This window comes from Lepidothrix coronata, unplaced genomic scaffold (assembly GCF_001604755.1).
Source record: "Lepidothrix coronata isolate B3197 unplaced genomic scaffold, Lepidothrix_coronata-1.0 Scaffold78, whole genome shotgun sequence".
NCBI lineage: Eukaryota > Metazoa > Chordata > Aves > Passeriformes > Pipridae > Lepidothrix > Lepidothrix coronata.
In genome coordinates this window covers 1260513-1279682 of record NW_016690258.1, presented here as the reverse complement: position 1 = coordinate 1279682, position 19170 = coordinate 1260513, and the positions used below count along the sequence as shown (strand labels likewise).

At 45.6% G+C, this 19170-nt stretch overlaps 1 protein-coding gene across 3 annotated transcripts in view; it reads left to right on the top strand.

Annotated features, from left to right (window-relative positions):
• LOC108499689 (high mobility group protein HMGI-C-like) overlaps positions 1-19170 on the top strand; it is a 62167-nt gene that overhangs the window by 30655 nt on the left and 12342 nt on the right. The window contains exon 1 of one of the 3 annotated variants that reach the window (XM_017819830.1): positions 14534-14576. The exons of the other annotated variants lie outside the window; for them this stretch is intronic. Within the exon in view, the coding sequence (XP_017675319.1) occupies positions 14568-14576 (9 nt within the window). The 5' untranslated portion in view covers positions 14534-14567. Of the gene's footprint in view, positions 1-14533; positions 14577-19170 lie in introns of those variants that run through there. 3 annotated transcript variants of the gene reach the window in all.

Genomic DNA, 19170 nt, shown 5'->3' with positions numbered 1-19170 from the left:
CTGAAGCCTTGAAGGGGGGCTGCTGGATGACTGAAGGGAACTAAAGGGCTGTGACAATTAGCAAATAGTGGAAAGAAACACAGCCAGAGACTCAGGTCGTGCAGATGAACGAGGCCCATGGGTCAGAACCCATGGGCTGCAATTTGCAGCAGCTGAGTGTGCTGCAGTGAGAGCATGGTGTGAGCACTACCCAGTGCTCCTCTCAGGAGCCTTGGAAGCACCACTGTGTCAGCTGAAGGCCTGAAGTAGGGAAGAGTGTCACACAACCCTCAGAACGGTGAGTCTGTGGCTGGAAGAGCCAGCCTCCTGCTTAGAGCAGCTTCTGTGTGTGCTTCTCTCAGTTGGAGTTGATTTATTATTTAGCATTTTGTACCATGGACTCTGCAGTGATGGTTTTCTGTAGAAATCTTACCAGAACCATGGGTGAGTGTATAGGAAGTGCAGATGCTCTTTTATCTACTTCTCTCCATCTCCAGCCGAGGTAGTGCAGACAGACACATTTCTCACCTGTGCAGAAGCTTTGGGGTTAATATTGATGTCTTAGACAAGAGTGGGGGTCTGAGGGCCAGGACAGTATTGCTCTAGGCTTTACAAGAAAGAAAACATCTTCACTACAATAGAGATTGCACTAGCAACCACTTCTGAATGTGAGAGGAGCAGCTGTTATTGTAATAATTGCTAAAGTCTCAGTAACATCTTTTGTCAAGCTGAAGATGTAATGGGGAGGTGAGTGTTGGGCAGCAGAGGTGTGGTGGACCTGCAGCATCTGTGGTAGGTGATTGGTTGAATGGAGCTCTGTGTTTGGTGAGGAGCTGGATCTGCTCTGTGGTTTTCTAAAGGAATGTTGTGCCCATCAGTGCCCAGCATAATCTTACTGCTACAGTGTCCCATGCAGGCTCAATGCTCCATCCATCCAGAAGCCAGGTGATAAGAGGGAATGCTCTCAGCCTTGCTCTCAAAGAGGCTTTTGCCCCTGTCAGAATCACTCCAGTCTCCCTGGGCATTTTTGTAGCACCTGTGTGTAAGAACGCAGGTGCTGAGCTGCATTTCCAGTCCTGCTGAGAGCTACGAGCTGCACGCTGGAGTTTGACACTGTAATAATAGATTTCTTTTGTCAGATGAAATTAATCTTGGATTATCTGCTTCACCAATCCAAATACAGGCTTCTACATTAGCATCCACTTTCCTTAGGCTTGAATCTTTCAGGAAATAGATGCAAATTGGAAAACCTACATTAAGTTAACCGAGGTTGTAAATCCCAGGCATATCACACGTGAGCCTGGGAGGTAGAGAATAGCTTTCAAACCACTTCCCACAAATTGAGAGTGAGTGCTGCACTCTCATACATTTTATTAACGCTGTGGTGAGAAACAGACTTGCCAATACAGTGCCCCTGTGCCTGAAGCAACCACTCCCGTTTCAAAAACTAAAAATGTTGTCATCTACCCCCAGCCAGTAGTGTCCAGATTAGCTCCTGTCCTCTGAATTAACACACCAGACTTTGTAAGGAGTCACTTGGGGCTGCGCTCAGCATACCTGGCACAAGCTTGCAGTGTCAAAGGAGCACTTTGCTCTGCCTCTTCTTGTCCCTGCCTCCATTGCCTGTAACATTGGGGCTGTAATTTTGGCTGGTAGGTGAATCTGTAGGGAGAAAGTGTGAGCGGGTGCACAGCAAGGAGTGTCAACACTGCATGTTGCAGTGCAGGAGTGTCTGAGCTACTGAAGAACCAGTCAGAACTGGAAGCAGGATTGCCACAGTGAAAATATTTTGGGGCCTGGACCACTCAGGTGTAAGATGCTCTGGCACAGCTTTCTGGATCAGCTGAGCTGTTCTGTCCTTTGCTGTGTGGATGTTAATCCCTTTGTCTCTGCACTGCATCATTGCTGAGTGTCAGACATACCCCAGTTGCCTGGGGTTTAATTTTTAGGAAATACCTACGTTTCCCTGGTTGGGTTATTTTTTTCCCTTTTTTTGCAGTTCAGATGACATCCTTTCAACTGAAGCCTTAGAAACTTGAGAATAGTAGTCCAAGAGTGATTTAAAAACATGCTAGGAGTGGAAATGCAATTAAGGTACCTTAACCTCCTTTACTCTGCCCTGCAGCAATGCAAAGGAAAACAGTTTGTTTTTAAAGGTTATTGGAATCTAGAGCTTTAAACTCTAACATGCCTTAATCATTACTGAGTGGTTATTGAAGAAGTTTACCTTCATCACAGTCATAAACAACTGCCAAGTAAAATGTGCCTTTTACATTTTTATTAGGCAAATAGCACAGTAATAATGGTCATTGTGGTCATTTTGTAAGAGACTTGGGCAAGTAGCAGTTAGCAAATGAAACAATGGGAAGTCTCAGCTGGTGCTATTAAATAGTCATGCCAAGCACAGGTGTGAAGCTCCCTACCTTTTTTGGCTTCATCTGAAGAAGGAAAATCGGGGTATCCTAAGGTGCATTTCAGTACAAATGGCATGTTTCAGCCTGGCCCTGCAATCACCCACTCCTGATTAGCTCGATATTCCTGGGGGCTGCTCACACATTTAATGTGAAGACTGGCATAAATGTTTTTCAAAGCTTCACTTTCCTTACACTGTAAAGCACAGAGACGAAGGGCCAGAGGAGGGGTTTGGTCAGGTGTACACCAGGGCTGATTTGCTTGTCATGCCTGGGGCTGCACCCTGGGTAACTGCTGCCAGCCTGTCCTCACTTGATCTGCAGCCTGTTTGCTAATATGATTTGTAGGTTGTACAGGACTACACAAGAATATGCCCTTTGTTGATTTATCTTAATGAGATGGAGAGCTTGGAGTTGTGTGTATTTTCCTTTTTTGTGAAGATCTTTCAAGACAAAGCAAAACTCGCTATCTTTCTCAAAGGACAAGGTTTTTAATTTTTGGTTTAGCAAAGTGAAATTCTCCGTACTGCAGGAAGGCTTTTATCTCTCCGTGCCTTTGCTTTTATAGATCTTCCTGCGAGCCAGAAGATGAGGATTTCAAAACCTGTCACTGTTGGTCTCGACTGTTATTTGTGGTGTGAGGAAGGTTGAGTCAGTCTCATGCTTGGGAATGTTCCGCCTTTGTGGGGAGGGAAGGGCAGACGTGGCTGTGGGTCTGTGCTGCTGCAGACCCTCCTGCCGGCCGGGCTGGGGGTGTGGCTGTGCACCTGCAGCTGGGCTGTGCTGGGCCTGGGGGGTTCACTGCACATCGCCCTGCTGAGCAGGTGCACTGTTTTATTAGTGCTGGACCTGCCATGAGCTGACACTGCATTTGGAAAGTGTTTGCTGTCTCCCCTGACAGCAGTCTGTGATCCATATTTTTTTACGGCTGGTATAATCTGAAAATCAAGTACTTCTGGCAGTTTTCGTAGCTCCGTGTAGTCCTCTCTATTCATCTGAGCAACTGCGATTTGTCTTTAATCTGCCCAGGTCCAATTATTTTAAGTATCCATAGGTGAAGCATTAGAGACCATGTATGTGTCCTTTGCTTTTAAAAAAAGGAAATTTTTTATCTGTCGTGGCTGGAAGTGGGAGCTCAGTTCCTGGTCATCCACTGTCATGTGATGTGACAGCACTTCTCTGTGCCTTGGTTCTCTCATGTGCAGTAATACTGCACCACTCCTTCATCTGTAACAGGGCTGAAAATCTCCGGTGTGCTTCATGTGACCAGGAGAGACTTCTACATCTGGCCTCTTCCATTAGTTCAGTTTCATTGGAGAACAAAAGCTTGTTCAGTATTTTCTTCATTTTGAAAGTAAAAGCAGTGATACTGGAGTCTCCTGTAGCAGGGCTGGGCTGGGACAGTTAATGAAAGTGAGGAAAATAGTGGGAGATAAATCATGTTTGTTAGCTCAGTGTTTATCAAATGATTCATGTTGGCAACACTACTTTAAGGACTGATAATAATATTAAAGTCTAAATCTCCCCTCTTACACTTGCCGTGCAAGTGCACGAAGGTATTAGTGGTAATGGTGTTACACTGGCATAATTACATTGTGTGTTTGCTTTGAGAGGCTGGCAAAGAGCTCTTGGCTGCAAAGGATCAGGGTGTGCAAGGAATGCAGGAGCGAGATTTCTTTTGCCTGAGATCATAGCAGCATGTTCAGCATCTCTCTAATCTTATTTCCCTTCCTGGACTGTGTTTCTTCACCTCCTTGTGGGATTTCGATCCACCAGTAGAAACCCCAAATCTGTCACTTGGCCATAACTGCCTGTGGGAATACACACAGCAGGGAAGACCACTGGATGATTCAACTTTGTGTCCTGCTCTGCATGTGGATGTGACACCATTCCAGAGGTTTCACAGCAGTGTTACAAGCATTGAAAATGTGCAAGAGTGCTGAGGTGCCTAATTCAAGCAGTGGCTCTGCAGTGGCCTTGGGTCAGTGATGCCAGTTAGGAAAATCCTGTCACCTCTCTGTGAAAACAGAGCAATGTCTGGAGAGAGATACAGGAACTGGACTTTTTGGCATGGATTTCCTCACCATGAATTGCAGCCTATGCTCAGCTGATAGAGGATTTTACCTCTCAGAAATTTCTGAGCTGGCTAGAGGTAACATTGTGTCTTTAGGGGCTATTTGGTGATATTTAGCTAAAAAGCTTGTGGTTTCAGCTGTAAACCAGGTAGCTACTGCTGTGAGGGGTAAATGACCTACCAAGTTTGGCAATAATTGTCCCCTCAGTCACTGGTAGTCACCTCTCAGCCAGAGAGCTGAGCTGGGGCGATGGAGACAGAACTATCTCCTTGCTAAAAGACATTTTTGCCAGCTCAGCCTGCAGGAACAGGTCAACTTCATGGGCAGCTTGGTAGAAAGTGGTGCTTGGGCTGTGTCCCTTCAGGTGCCAGCAGAGCTCTCAGCCAAACCTCCTTCACCCACATTAGGCTGTGGGGACACTTGTTAAAGGCAGAGGCTGTGGCTTTGCCTGCCTGTCAGCTGAGGGAGGGAGTTAAATGTTTGATACACCACCAGTAAGTCCTGGATGTGCCCGGCTAGCCCAGCACATGCGGGCACCCAGAACAGACAGGGCCCATTAAGAGTTAATGCCGGTAATTAGAGATGAGCAGCAAGAGCTGGAGGTTCCAGAAGGATGACAGTGGGTGTGAAACACTGTAACATTCCCATTAATCCGAAATGTCTCCTGGCTGGCCAGAAAGAAGTGCCCAGATTTTTTAGTCAATATTAATTTTACACTTGGCACCACAGGAGAGTGTGAACTGCTGAGTTCACAAAGGGCCCGTCTAATAAACAGACAATAGAAAATCAGAAAAGCGAAGATTGAGCTCACTTGCCCGGGCGATGGGAGTGTAATAACCATGAGGGCTGCAGAGGGCAATGGAAAATTCTGAGCCATAATGAGGAGTCACAGCAAGTGCCTGTGCCTGGGCTCTCTGGGCACAGGTAGGAGCCGGGGGAGAAGGTGGGATGGTGTAGCACTGTGCGGGAGGGAGGAGGACTTGGATCTGGAATGAGAGACAGATGAGGAGGAGGAGATCACGTCACAGGTGTGCTATAGGCTTGGAGGGCCAGATAAGAAAAGCAAATTGTTCCCCTGCAAATGAATCCTAAGCCTGCTCTCCATTTGATTTCCTTTAGAAGAGAGTTTGGAATTTTAGATGGGCTCCCGTGTGTGTGCCTGCTGCCTGTCAGCTCTGCTCTGCCCCTCCCTGTTTGATCACCTCTCCTTTAAACAGGCCATTCCTGTCTCCTGGTGGCCTGCAGAATACTACATCTCAGGCTTTCAAAGCTGCTGTGATTAGCCAAGTAAATACTGCAGAAGGGATGAACTTGATTCCAAAGAGCCAGATGCTATAGCTTTCTAATAAACCCAAGGAAACTCTCTGGGAACTGGAGATAATTATAAGAAAAACAGATTGCTTTGTCAGACATGTTTACCTGCTTTCTTCAACTTTTAAGCTGTCTGCAAAACTAGTTTCTTTTATTCAATCTTGTTGCTAGCATGAGACTTTCCAAATCCAGAACTACAGAATTTCAGCACTGCCTTGCAGCTAATCCATGGGCACTTCAAGCTGACATGTGTCCTTGTGCTTCATGCCTCGGCCTCTCCTTTCTTCCTGGAATAGCAGGGTCCAAAGCTGGATAACAGACTGAAGGCTTCATTTCCTGCTTTGGCTGAGCTGGTGTTTCAAAATAGATTGATTTTTCTGCAGGATTGTTCTTTTAGTTCCATTTCCTTTTCTTCTTAATGAACACTTCTGATATCTGTGGAATCTGAATTCTACCTCGATTGAAATGGCACCGCTGCTATCAAAATTCAAAGCCTGTATCTGAAACCCCAAGCCACTGAAATCCCTGGCAAACCTAGCACCTGGTTAATGAATACATCTTGAAGAGCCCAGATACTTTATTTTCATTTCTGTCACACAGTTAGTGTTTTTGATCTGCCCATTGAAGAAGCAAGGTGAAAGAGTAAGAACTTGCCTGTCTCTGCATTATCTGCCTGTGACAAGCTGCCAGTGGCTGCTGATCTGATCAGCTGTAATATTCAGGACTGATTTCTGGATAGAAAGCCACTGACTTTGTTTCAGATCAGAAGAGGGAAAGAGGCCTGACTTTCCCAGCAGTTGTGATCATGTCAGTGAGATGAGAAACAATGAAATGCACAGCATGTGAAATCCTTGGAAAGAGAGAAAATGAAAGCCCTGGCAAAGAAACTGGGAGAAAACAAAATGACAAAGGAACAAGGGGGATACACATGAAGTGCATGGGCAGGAGAAGAGAAATGGGGCAAATTTGGAAGAATGCTGAATTCCCAGAGCCTCTCGTGTGAAAAGGGGGAGGCTTGTGGAGAATTTCTTAAAATATGCCATGAATGAGGACAGGGATGGGAGATGGAGAAATCTTACATGGCGTGGAAGCAGAGTAGCTGGATGCAGAGACCTCCTGCAGCACGAGGTGTTCCCTTCTCTTAGGGGTGACATGGCACCAAACCTTGGAGCCCTGTGCCCAGGCAGAACCAGCAGCCTGTGTAGATGTCCTGGGCAGAACATCTCAGGAAGGTCCTGAGATGTATAAAAGATTGGCAAAGAGATAGGAAACAAGGTAGGAGAAAGTGGGAGAAAAATGATCCCAGTGGAAGAATGCTACCAGAGGAGTTTCATGGGTTGATGCTGGGATTTGTTATGTTGAACATATTCAGGAATGACCACTGAAAATAGGGACAACAGTGAGACTTCAAACTTTGCTGTTTAAAATTAAGTTTTTCAAGACAGAAAAGGCAGCAGTCAACAGTGAAGAATTGTTGAAAAACCCTGAGACTGAATGGCTGGCCAGTAAAATGGTGGATGAAATGTCACGTGAATAAAAGTGAAATGAGGAGTGCAGAGAAAAACAGTGCTTGTTGTGCATATAAAATCATGGGCTTGGAGTTGACCGGGATCTTGAGGTTGTGTCACATGGCCCCATGAAAGCCTCAGGCTTAAGAGAAAGACAGATCAAATGCTGGAAGCTAAGAAAGAAAGAACAAACCAGAAAACATTTGCTCTGTTCTCTGTGTGTGTGTGTTTGGATTTAGTGTTGTTTGGGTTTGTTTGTTTGTTTTAATTTAAAAAAGCCTGATGTGCTTCCACCTTGAATACAACATCTTGTTTTGTTTTCTTCATCCTCAGGGAGTTTCCTAGACATGGGAAAACTCCAAGAATAGCTTCTGTACAGAATTGAATGAGAAATTGTCCTGAGCTTGGAGGAGACATGGCTGAGAAGTATAGCAAGGGTGGAGGAGCATGGATAGGGACTGTTCATTGTCTTCCCCTATGCAAGAAAATCTTGGCTTGAACCATCATGAATTTCCTTACCTGTTATATCCTAGGGTGATTTTTCTTGTGTACAGTGGAATTGCCCCTCCTAAGGAATGCTGCTTTCCTGTCTGAGTGTCTTTCCTCAGAAAAGGAAGACAAAGCCCCTCTAGGTAAAATCCTATCTAATAATTTATGGATTCACAGTTCTGGCCCAGTCTCCAAGTAGAGTTTTGGCTGCAGAGGGAGTTTCCTCACCCAGATGAATCTCTGTCACTGGTATTTATGCCATACATGCATGAGAATCCTTTTGATCTCTGTAGGCATCTGGAATTCTTCTGCTTGGCTAACTGGCAGCAAGCCTGGCTCATCGGAGCTGGCAGCTGCAAAGGTGGAGACTGATCAGAAATAGCTGGAAATTGGTAGGACCCTTTCTGGAGACCCCTCTTCCTTTGGCTTTGAAGGTACTGCACTCTCGATTGCCGTGTTGGCACCATTGCTTATAGAGCCACCTGTGTCACCTCTGTCCCCACAGCACGGGGCCTTCCGTGAGAGCTGGGAAAGGGGGAAGTGAGAAGGTGGAGGTTGGAAGGGACAGGGCTCCAGGTGGACTTAAGAGCACCTGCATATTCCCACGTAGCCTGTCTTACAGGAGGCTAAACACACCTGATTTGCCATCTGCAAATCCCAGTCAATCTGTGGCTTAAGGAACTTGAGGGGGCTGAGCAGGACTTCTCACATCGTGTAGGCTCCCTCTCTTTTATGTGCATCATTACAGACCTGAGCTCTGATCCGTTGTCTCTGTGCAAGGTGTGTGTAATGTTTAGATCATAAAGATTAAGGCTTGTATTTGTCCCTGTACATTTAGCACTTAAGGAGAAAAATCAACACTTACCAGGAGAGCCTGTGTGAATGGCTCTCTGCCAACTAATCCCTACTTCCATCACTTCCCCTTACCAAGTCCTGTTTCTCTGCCACAGTCCCCTCAACACACCATTATTGTCACCTTTAATAAATCCACGTGTGCCTGGCAGAGGGGTGTTTTGATGGGTGTGTAATTGCTTTGGGAGTCCCTGGGGCTTTTCCTCTAAGGAAGCAATGGAGAGTAAGTGGTTTGCCAGAGTTCAGAGCGGTGCTGCTGGAGTTAGGGAAGAAAAGAAGTGGTGTGAAGTACCTGAGATGTCAGAATGGTAGAGCCAGAATGTTGAAGCACAAGTGAAGTGTGCAGAGAAGAGGGTGGAAGGAAACAAAAGGATCCAAAGAATAAACCTACCAGAATTTTTAAATCAGATTTTCCTAGTGTTTGATTTCTAACAGCTTGTAATCAGCTAATGCTTGTGCTGTCAAAGCAGGTGTTTGACCATCTCTGTGGGTTCCAAGTTGCATGTGTTTCAGTGACTGGTAGTTTCTGAAAGCCCTGCCTGCTCAGCCATGAGCATAAATGCTCGTGGGTGTCTTGGTAATGGGGGGAAAAGCCTGCAGGTTTCCCTCTGGGAACTGTGTAGGCAGAGTGCCGCTGTGTGGTGACACGGAGCACGGCGTCCTTGGCACGGGAGGTTTGAAAGAGCATCTCCTGGAAGTTAATGCAGGCATGACTGATTTCTTCCCAGGATTTGGGTTGTGCTTGGTAAAGGAGCAGGAGCAACACTTCAGGACCTTGTATTTTGATTATATGTTGTTTTTCCTTCCCTTCTCTCTCCTGATAAACGTGTTCTTTTCCCGGTCACGTATGTTAAGATCATGTCTTTCCTCAAAGGATAGTGAAATAAAGGGGTAAGAACAGGACATGTATAGATAATATATTGAGTTGTGAAATTTTGTCCGGACTACACGCTGCAAATTGTGTCAGGTATGGACAACACAAGTTCAGGGAATTAGGGCTGTGCTTTCTTGTACCTGTGCCAGTGATGCTGGGGCTGTACTGTGATCATATCTCTATTATATTGTGCATTCTGCACCCACAGTGCTAAAACTGAGACTAAAGTCGTCTTAGTCCCTTGTCCTGACATCCTCTTAACTTGATCACTTGCCTTTACTAAGCAGGTCTTGCACCTTAGTTCTTGCTTTTCAGTACCTTTTAGCTCGAGGTCCTTAAATGTTAACTCTGTGGGTAGTTGGCTTTGATTCTGCTCCAGGGAAGGGAATGCTTCCTTCTGAAGTTGTCTGTAAGACTGAATAGAAAAGAGAACAACAGTAAGAGCAGCCACCTTGCCAGGGGCATAGCCTGTGGGCTCTGCCTGTGCTGTGAGCCTGGCGCTGGCTCTGCTGCTGAGCCATCAGAGTGCTCAGGGCTCTTTGCACACATCCTCCCGAAACAGCCTGGATGCATGAGCTCTTCAGCCCACTCAGAAGCAATTTGGTAGTATTTAGAAGTACATGTGAGCTTCCCCTTTCAGTCTTGTAAGACCTAGGAGGATTGAACTAGTGATGTCTTGAAGCTGCACAGGGGATTCCCATTGTTAAATCAGGGAACACGGGGAAGGGAACACGGTAGGCACTGCATTGTTTCTCCATTAGCATGAATTTCCTAAGACATGGCAGTGATTCTCTTGCTGAGACACACTGGCCTTTGGTCTGCCTGAGAACTCTCTACAGGAGCACTGGAAGAAGGACACAATCACACCTTGTGTGTTGCAATCTTCAGAATGGCCCTGTTCAGATGTGGAGGCAGAATTGTCTTACACTGCCTCTCTCTCCCAGAAATTCACGCTTCCCAGCTGGGATGTGCAATACCCTCTTGCCAGCAAAGCATCTTTGGGTATCTGTGTATCATGAGGAGCTATTGCATGTCCTTTAAACACCCCACCTTTATGTGGTGCTGCTGTGCTGCTCCTTTGGATGGCAGCCTGAGGGATAACCGTGGGCCTGAACTGTCTCCCTCAGGCATGTACATCTTCCTCCATATGTGCAGCTACCCCCAGCCTTTGAGGGCTGCCTGCTACACCTGCCAGGCTGTACTCCCAAGCCATAAGGTTGCTGCTCTGTGCCTCAGGGGGTAGTCCTCTGATGTGGACTGCTTGCCATGGATCCTTAGGCTGGTGCTCTTGGTTGCCTCTGGTCGCAGAGAATTACCCAGTTACTTTCCCATTGGGATCTAGTCCTCATTCATATTCGGCTACCTGCTAGTGGAAAGTTCATTTTGTGTTACAAAGGTCCTTCAAGGCCATCCCCAGGCCATCTCACAATGTCTCCACATGGCTTTATCGAGCAAAGTGTGAGCTCTTTCTAATTCTAGCTGCACCTTTCTTGCCTGCAGCAAAGCTGTTCCCTCTTCACTTTGCATTCTCAGTTGTCCCACCTTCCTTGTCTGCATGTTGTCAGAACAGTAACTGTCTCTTTCTATAAAGGTAGAAAAAGGTCACCCTTCTTACCAGCTGACAGTGTTTATGGCATTGCTTTACCAAGATTTATCCTTCTCATTGCAAGAGTCAAATTCTACCACATCTGGTAATTAATTGGCAGAATTTGGGGCCTGTAATAGTGAAATATTCTTTAGCTTTCCCAATGTGAATCACAAGCTTTGTAGCTGTAGAACCAGCTGGATTCTGAAGCCTCTAAAATAACACACAGCCAGTTCAGGAGGTTTTACAGCCATGGAGTACAAGTAGAAATTAATTCTGCTTCCCCAAGAATCACCTGTTCTGGCCCTTTGATAGATACAGTTCTACATAAACATAGTTAACCAAGACCTAGATAGAAACTTCATGTCACAGAAAAGAGAGTTGGGAGGCAGCCCAAGGAGCTGCCAAACACACTTCATCTCTTGTGAAACCTTATTACCATCCATGCCACTCCTGCTGCATGAGTGTGACCCATTTGTAGTTTCTCCATGGGAAGAGGCTCCACAAACTCATAACTTATTCCAGTGGTTTGCTGTCTGGACCATTAAGTCATTAGACTTTCCTTGGTGTTCAACTCAACTTTCCCTTCTGCATTTAAACTAACTTTTTATCCTATCCAAATGTTATTACTTTCCTAGATGCTGCATTATTCCATTATCATATCCTTTCTGCTCTCCTATCTCTAGGTTTAACAACCCAGTTTCTCAATCTTTCCTCACAGGCCATGTTTTCTAAGCCTCTGATTTTTTGGAGGCCTTCCAGCAAGTCCACAACTTTCTCAAAGTGAGATTTTGTAACCCTGTGTCATCCAGAGAGTTCGAAATTGCTGATGAACATAATATGAAAGAATTAAGAAATATAGGATTATGGGGCACACTTCCATTACAGTCATAAAATAGAGCATGGCAAATCTATTTCTTATCTTGTGGAAATCACACCTGAGCCTAATCTCCAGTTAAAATATTCATTAATACAGCCTGAATAATAAGCACGTATGAAACAATTACTATGACTGTAGCTTTCATTACATTTAGGAGATACAGGTTTGTGCACCTGAGAGGTTCTGACAAGATCAGGATAGCAGTGAATGAAGCTTTTTATACACACCTGTCTAACAGAAAGGGATTATACACAAATGAATCTATACTTGGTGTTAGCCTACGTATATCACACTGTGCCACAGTGACCAGTCTGGATTCTGGGAGAGTGAAGATAAGGAATAGGAGTACAGGCAGAGAATTGCACTGCATTGTGGTAAAATCTGGATGTTTCCTAAAGGAAACTAGTAACTATCTCAGAGGCACAAGCCAGCCCTTGTGTAGGTCATGTCTTGCTGCAAACAGACAAAACCCTCTTGTGACATAAATGTCTTGGCAAGGTCACTCAGGAGGGGAAGCCTTGCTAATTTGACCCCCCCTTCCATCTAAGGAGAGGGAATTTGGAGCACTCCTGTCCTCTGGATTTGGCTGCTGCTGGTTTTTTTGCTGATTGGTCTGGGTCAGGCTTGTTCCTCCTTTGTGGGACCTCCAAGAGAGACATTTAACCAGTGTGCAATTGTGACCAGGCTTCAGCCCTGGGCCAGGAGCTGCTCATCTCCACAGCAGCTTCTCCGAGGTGCTCTGGGGCAGAAACAGGGCTGCACAGAGCAAGGGAGAGCTGGGCCAAGGGTGAAAAGAACCTGCAGTGCTCACTGCATGGAAGGGACAGCTTGTGAAATGAAAAAATCATTTTGTGTTCCCAAAGGGCTCCTGTGATCCTGGGAGTGGTTTAATGAGAGTAAAGGCCCCTCCTGAAGTGGGCAAATTGCTTTGGTCACCCTCTTCTTAAAAGATGCTAATATTTGGAGATGACAAGAGCAGAACAAAAACAATTTTTAAATTTATTTTTTTTAAGGCTTTACAGTGTGAGGCTAAAGGAGTTCAGTCTGTGTAAGTTTTTAGAAGAACAGTGTGAGTGGACTTGTGATAACAGTGTAGAAGTACCACTGAGGAGGGGAGGTGGGAAGGGGTAGGCTGGGTGCTTTTCTGAGAAAAGGATGACAAGAACCAGCACCTGCAGTCTGATAGCACATGAATCAAACTGTAAATGAGGCACAGTTTTTAAAGGGATTAGTCACTGGAAAACATGTCCAGGGGTATGGTACATTCTCCATCCCATGAGATCTTCTCATTCCCTCCAACTATCTGCAAGGAGGGTGCAGCCAGGTAGGGGTGCAGCCTCTTCTCTTAGGGGACGAGTGACAGGACAAGAGGAAACAGCCTCAAGCTGTGCCAGGGGATATTTAGGTTGGGCATCAGAAAAAATTTCATCACTGAAAGGGTGATCAAGCTTTGGCAGGGGCTGCCCAGGGAGGTGGTGGAGTCACCATCCCTGGAGGTGTTCAGAAAACAATTGGACATGGCACTCAGTGCTCTGGTTTAGCTGACACGGTGTTTGGTCAAAGGTTGGACTTGATCTTGGAGTCTTTTCCAGCCTTAATGACTCTATGGTTCTGTCTTCTAATCAAGAACACATTTTCTGGGACTGAAGGTTCTGTCAAGTATGAGAGTTTTGGACTCAGTCCAAGGATAACGATGAAGTGGCAGTCATTTATATACAGAATGATCAAATCATTCCTCTTGGCCCTAAATACTAATGAAATTATGACGTGTGGATATTAAATTAAAGACACTATTCTCAAATATGTGCCCAATAAAGATTAAATAGGACTCCGTGTTCCAATTTTATATTTGACATTTCCTGACTAGAAGTTTAATTTCTAGAATAACAGTAATGTTCTTTAGCACTTATGAACTGTCAGCCATCTCTGGTTAGTGTTGTAGAATCAAGTTCAGTACTTCCCTGCTAGGAAGCATTTTCATGAAATGCAGATTTCTTCATTTCATACAAAGTATAACAATTCAAGTTCTGACTCAGTCATTATGATTACACCGTGTTTGTACAGCACATGGGACAGCTTTGTCTCTAGTGATATTTAAAAGGAAAATGAGGTATTTTCATTAAAAAATGAAAAAATGGTGTGTATTTCCATATGATACAGTAGTGCTTATGCTGGAGGATTTTTGATAAATAACCTAGATATATTTAACCACTTAGATTAACAGATAATAATTTTCAGGTACCTAATTTCATATGCTACTTAATAATTTCTGGCTTAGACATTGTTGCAGGGGTGATCAAAGGCTTCTCTTAATATTTCATGTTGATTTTGTTTTATTAGTTGTTAGGAGCTCCAAATAAAATCTTGAGCCACTTTGCCTAAGACCTGTGTAATTACATGGTGGGAAGTGTATATCTTCCCAAAGAAAATATTGTCTAAATAAGCAAGATGTTGCTTGTTTTGTGTGTGATCTCCACTTCACATGTGGGAAACAGGGTGAAAAGAGAAGGTGAGGTTCCTGAGGTCACAGAGGCAGCCCCGAGAACTGGACACACTTCCAGAGCCCCCATGTCCATGTTTACCCAGGAGATCATCATCCCCCTATGAATAAGGTCAGGATTGATATTTTTCCTGACTGCAGTAAATGATTTAGGTGTTGTACTGACATTTAGAGAAGTTACTGAGGAACTCAAGTGATGCAAATCTTTTATATGGATGACTCTGAGAAAAAAAAAATTAGTCTTCAGTTTATGCAGTGGTGCTGTCACTGTAAGCAATTTACTACTTGACATAAAGAAGAGTCTCAAACGTTGTCTCTAAGATAATGTAATGGCTTTTATATAGGTATAGATTGAGATATTTGAAGTCTCTGGTTTTGCTAATGGTGATGTGCCAAAAAATCCCAATATACATGTCTTAAATACACCAAGGCAGTCATATGAAAAGTCTTCATTCTCCTTTGTAAAAATACTTCTAGGGACTTCTGTGAGAGCTGATGGTTGTTCACATAATTAATACAGAATCCCTAACTTAGACCCATGCGACATCTCCTTTCTAAATACGTTTGTGCTCAACTGAAGTCAGCTTCCCATTTTTATTTGTGGTTTATAGTAAATGCCCTGAGTGCGTTTTGCTCTCAGATTAATAACCCCTTTGTCATCACAAGCCTTCCTGGGGCTGCCCATTTGGGATTCTTGTTTTGGTTTGGTTTCTTTCATAAAACGAGGTCAGCAATGATTCCTTCTAGCACTTGTAAAGAGGGAAGTCTTTACTTAATGGTCTGCCCCCCTTATTCAGATAATTCATTTCGCATTTGGAAACCGGCCTTGTTTTCCGTAAGCGGGGCAGGGGTACGAGCTGGCTGGTGCGAGTGGGGTGGTTGGGGATTTTTCTGGTTTCTGGCTGTTGCATTTGGTGTGGGATCCAGGCGGGTTGGGGTGAGCTGGTTTCGGTTGCTGTCACTGCTCGGGACTGCCGTCAGAAGGAGAGCGCTGGCAGCGCTCGCTGTTTCCATATCGCGAACCGGGAGCGCAGCAAACGGCGCTGGAGGGCTCCTGAAATGAATGTGTGCAGAGGCCTGGGTTAGCTGCCTCTGCCAGGGCAGGAGGGCTGTCAAGCTGCTGGACACCTCTGTCTGTCTCTCCTGCCTTCACTGCTACTTCTGCGGGGCTCAGGTCGAGCAGCGCTGCCCAGCTGCTCCACAGGTAAATCGCGTTCCTTTCTTACTGTAGCGTTTGAAATGCGCGTGCAGAGCCCATCCGTGGGGTGCTGGAGGTTAAGGCTCGGGGATTAATACATTGCAGCTTGGGAATTGAGAAGGGCTGTTTGGAAGTAGGTTAAGGCGCAGGACTTGCTGTCTCATATGTCCCCGTGCCAGGTGCCACGACGCCAGTCCTCACCAGGAAGTGCAGAGGGCCATTTCCTGGGCTTGCACAAGTGGACAGTGCTTTGCAGATGTCAGTAGTTGGGCTGAACAGAATAGTCATTCTGCAGAGGAACGAGGCTTGATGCTATCTGAAATGAGAGCTGTGATTTTTAATCTTTAGTAAGCACAGATTTCTCCTTTTTCCTTTGATTTCCCTGTAAATACTGTTGGATTTTTTTCCCATCGATGTATCTCTGCAGGGCTTGGGGTGCTTGCTTTTTGGTGAAAGTGTCTAGACGGACTTTTAAGATAGGAAAGAGTCCTTTAGAATAAACATTTGAATGTTAGGGCAGATTCCCTAAGGGAGAATTTTAACAGGCTCGTAATGCTAGGGAGTCTACAATCTGCACAGAGTGGCACTGACTTGGTTTGATACTTCAGAAGCATGAAAGTGCTGGAAGTGTCCAGAGAATGAATGAGAAGTGTCTCAAACCTCAAGCAGTGGCCTCAAGGCTTGAGGTCTTCAGTTTGGTACATGAGTTTTCTTGGATAGAGACAGTGAGCTGGGCCCCCTGTCCCGTGCCCACTGGGGTTTGGGAGTGGGAGAGGTTCTGAGTGGCTCTGGGGAGCCCCAGCTCCAACTCCAGCACTGCTCTGTGTCAGATTCCCAGGGCAGGGAACTTCAGCTCGTAGCTTTGGGCCAGACTAGTCCCAGAAGCCTTCAGCTTCCTGGGGAAAGAGGGTGAGGGTGTGTTTTGCTGCTCAGCAGGATGTGGCTGATCCTGAGCTGTATTTCTTCAGTTGTGACGGCCTCTCCTTTGTGCTCCCGAGCACGAGACAGGGGGGAGGCTGCTGGTGCCTTCCTCTAATAATGCCTTGCTGGGGGTTCTTAGGGTCACTCTACAAATAGGGATGACTTACTCAGTCCCTCCACCCTAGGTTGAGGGAAGTGTTAATACTTCAGTTTTATTCCATAACCTTCTAGACAGAAAACATGAAGTTAGAAAGATTGTATGACTTGCCCAAGTCCAGAGTCAGGAACAGATTCCAGATCTCTCTTCTTCGCTGGTCTTGGTATCCAGCAGTGCTTTTCCATGACTTCCTGGGGTGGGTAACTGCCTCCTTGCTTTGCTGGCTCTGACCATAAGAAGCCTGGGGCTTTGGCAGGGCTTGGAAGCTGATGACACTGAGGTAGGATTGAGGTTGAGCCCTTGAAATCTGTGGCAACCTTCAGGGAAAGTCCTGCATATGCAGATGTGAGCAGAACCTCAGTGCAGCTGGCACTGCACATGTGACCTGATTCATTCTACAGGCAAGTGCAAAACCCCATCTCCCTGAGGAAAAAACGGGATTTTAGGCTAGCTACAGAGCAGAGCCATGGTGGTATTCCTATAACTAGTTGTTGTATGGATTAAGATGGGCAGGGTTGCCTCTCAGAGCAATAACTGGCTCAGATATCTGGACAGAGAGGAATAAGTTGGCAGGCACTGCATCAAGCAAGGTTTGTTCAAGAGAGCTCTTGCAGTGCCTTGGTGTTATGCTGACCCTGGGCAGTCAGGGGCTGGGAAATAGGAAACAGAGACTGTTCATGGCCACAGTGTTGCTTGAAACTCAGTGATCAACAACCCTTCTCCCATGTAGCTGTGCCTATCTCTAATGTTAAAAAAAGCTTCTGGCACTGTTTCTTAGTCAAGAGGTCTTTAGTCCATAAGCTCCTGTCCCAGCCATCAGGACTTGCCTGCCTTGCAGTCTCTCAGAAAAGGCCCAGACGGGATGGCCTGTGCCTGCCTCACTCGGTTCTGTCCCCTCAGCCCCATCCCCAGCACAGCTCAGCAGTCAGGGAGCTACCCACCATTTTGTGCATGGAGAACTGAAACACTTGAGGGCACCTTCACTGGGGTTGCACAGAGAGGCCTAAAACAAAGTTGGAAATGTAACTGTTGGTAGAGCTACAGAAGTTCCCGTTCAGACCTTGAGCGGGTCCCTCGCACTGAGTGGAAACACAGAAACCCATATGATCCCTGTATTTTTTGTGCTCTATAAGCTTAGTTTCTGTCTTCTGACCTGGGTATTTTATCAGTCCAAATATGCTGGAGGTGCTGGAATAGCTTCCTGGTTGAATCACTTTGGAGGCTGATGCTATTAATGTTCCACAAGAACTAGATTTTGCCCACTGGACTGTTGCTTAGCCCGTGTTTCTCAGGTATGCAAGAGGTTAAGTTAGTCAAACTGTCCTCACTGAAAAGCGTTTTGAGAGTCAGGATCCTTGGAAGTGTTGAGTTCACATTGGAAAGAGTGTAAATAACAATCAAAATGATCACATCCAAGAAAAAAACAGACTGGCTTGTTCAGCCAGGCAAGGTGAGGGTGATCAGCTTGATGTATTTATCTGGTAGAGTGGGTTGAAAAATGGAGGAGAGAAGAACATTGCTGCTGAAGGGCTCTGGTGTGATGCAAGAACAAGTGACAATAAATTGCTCATTAAGAAAAAAAAACCCAGCAGGCAATGAACTAGGAGACTTTTAAGCATGAGATCAAAGAAGCCTTAGACTTAGCCACTCAGAGCAGTCAGGGAAATCACCTAGAGATGTTAGTTCTGGTTTTGAGAAGTGATTTATGAGACTATGGCAGTTAACCTGCTGTTGCCACAAGCTTGATTTAGTAGCCTGTAAGTTCCTCATTTTGCAGAAAAATCTGGCAGAAGAGGCACATCTGCCAGAGTGTTACTGCCTCTGCTCTTTCCCAAGGGAGCTGTTCCAGGTCCTGGCCATCCTGCTTTTCTGCTGGAACAGTCCTTGGGGAACTGCTACAAGCTGTGTTATTTCTTGATCTGTGGCGAGATCTGAAAAGATCTGAGCATTTGATTTCTCAGAAGGTGAAAGTAATTTCTCATAATGCAAGAGCAGCTCGTTATTGCTGCAGTTATTGGAATGAGGAGTTTCTCTCTGCCTGGCTTCCTTGGTCCTCTTTAGATGTCTTGACTAACAGAGTCTTTTATCCTCCTCTGCTTGATGCAGGGCTTGGGCCAGATTTTTCCCTCCCTCTTTTACCAGAGGGAGTGAAGAGTGACCATGTTCATGTCAGTGAAGTTACCCTGGGTTTGCTTTGTCACACGTGACAGCAGCACAGTGGTGTGTGCTGCTAAGGGGGAGTTGTGCTTGGTAGATAGCTTTGCCTGTTATTATAGGGACAGCGACAGCATTAAGGCTGTAATGAAGGGTCTCCTATAATCACACTCCTATTATCCTTTGGAAAAGGCTTTGTGAGCCTTTATTTTGTATGTGAGCACTGCAGCCAGAGAGTTGTTTTCTGGCAGTGTTGCTGTGAATCGTGCACGTGGT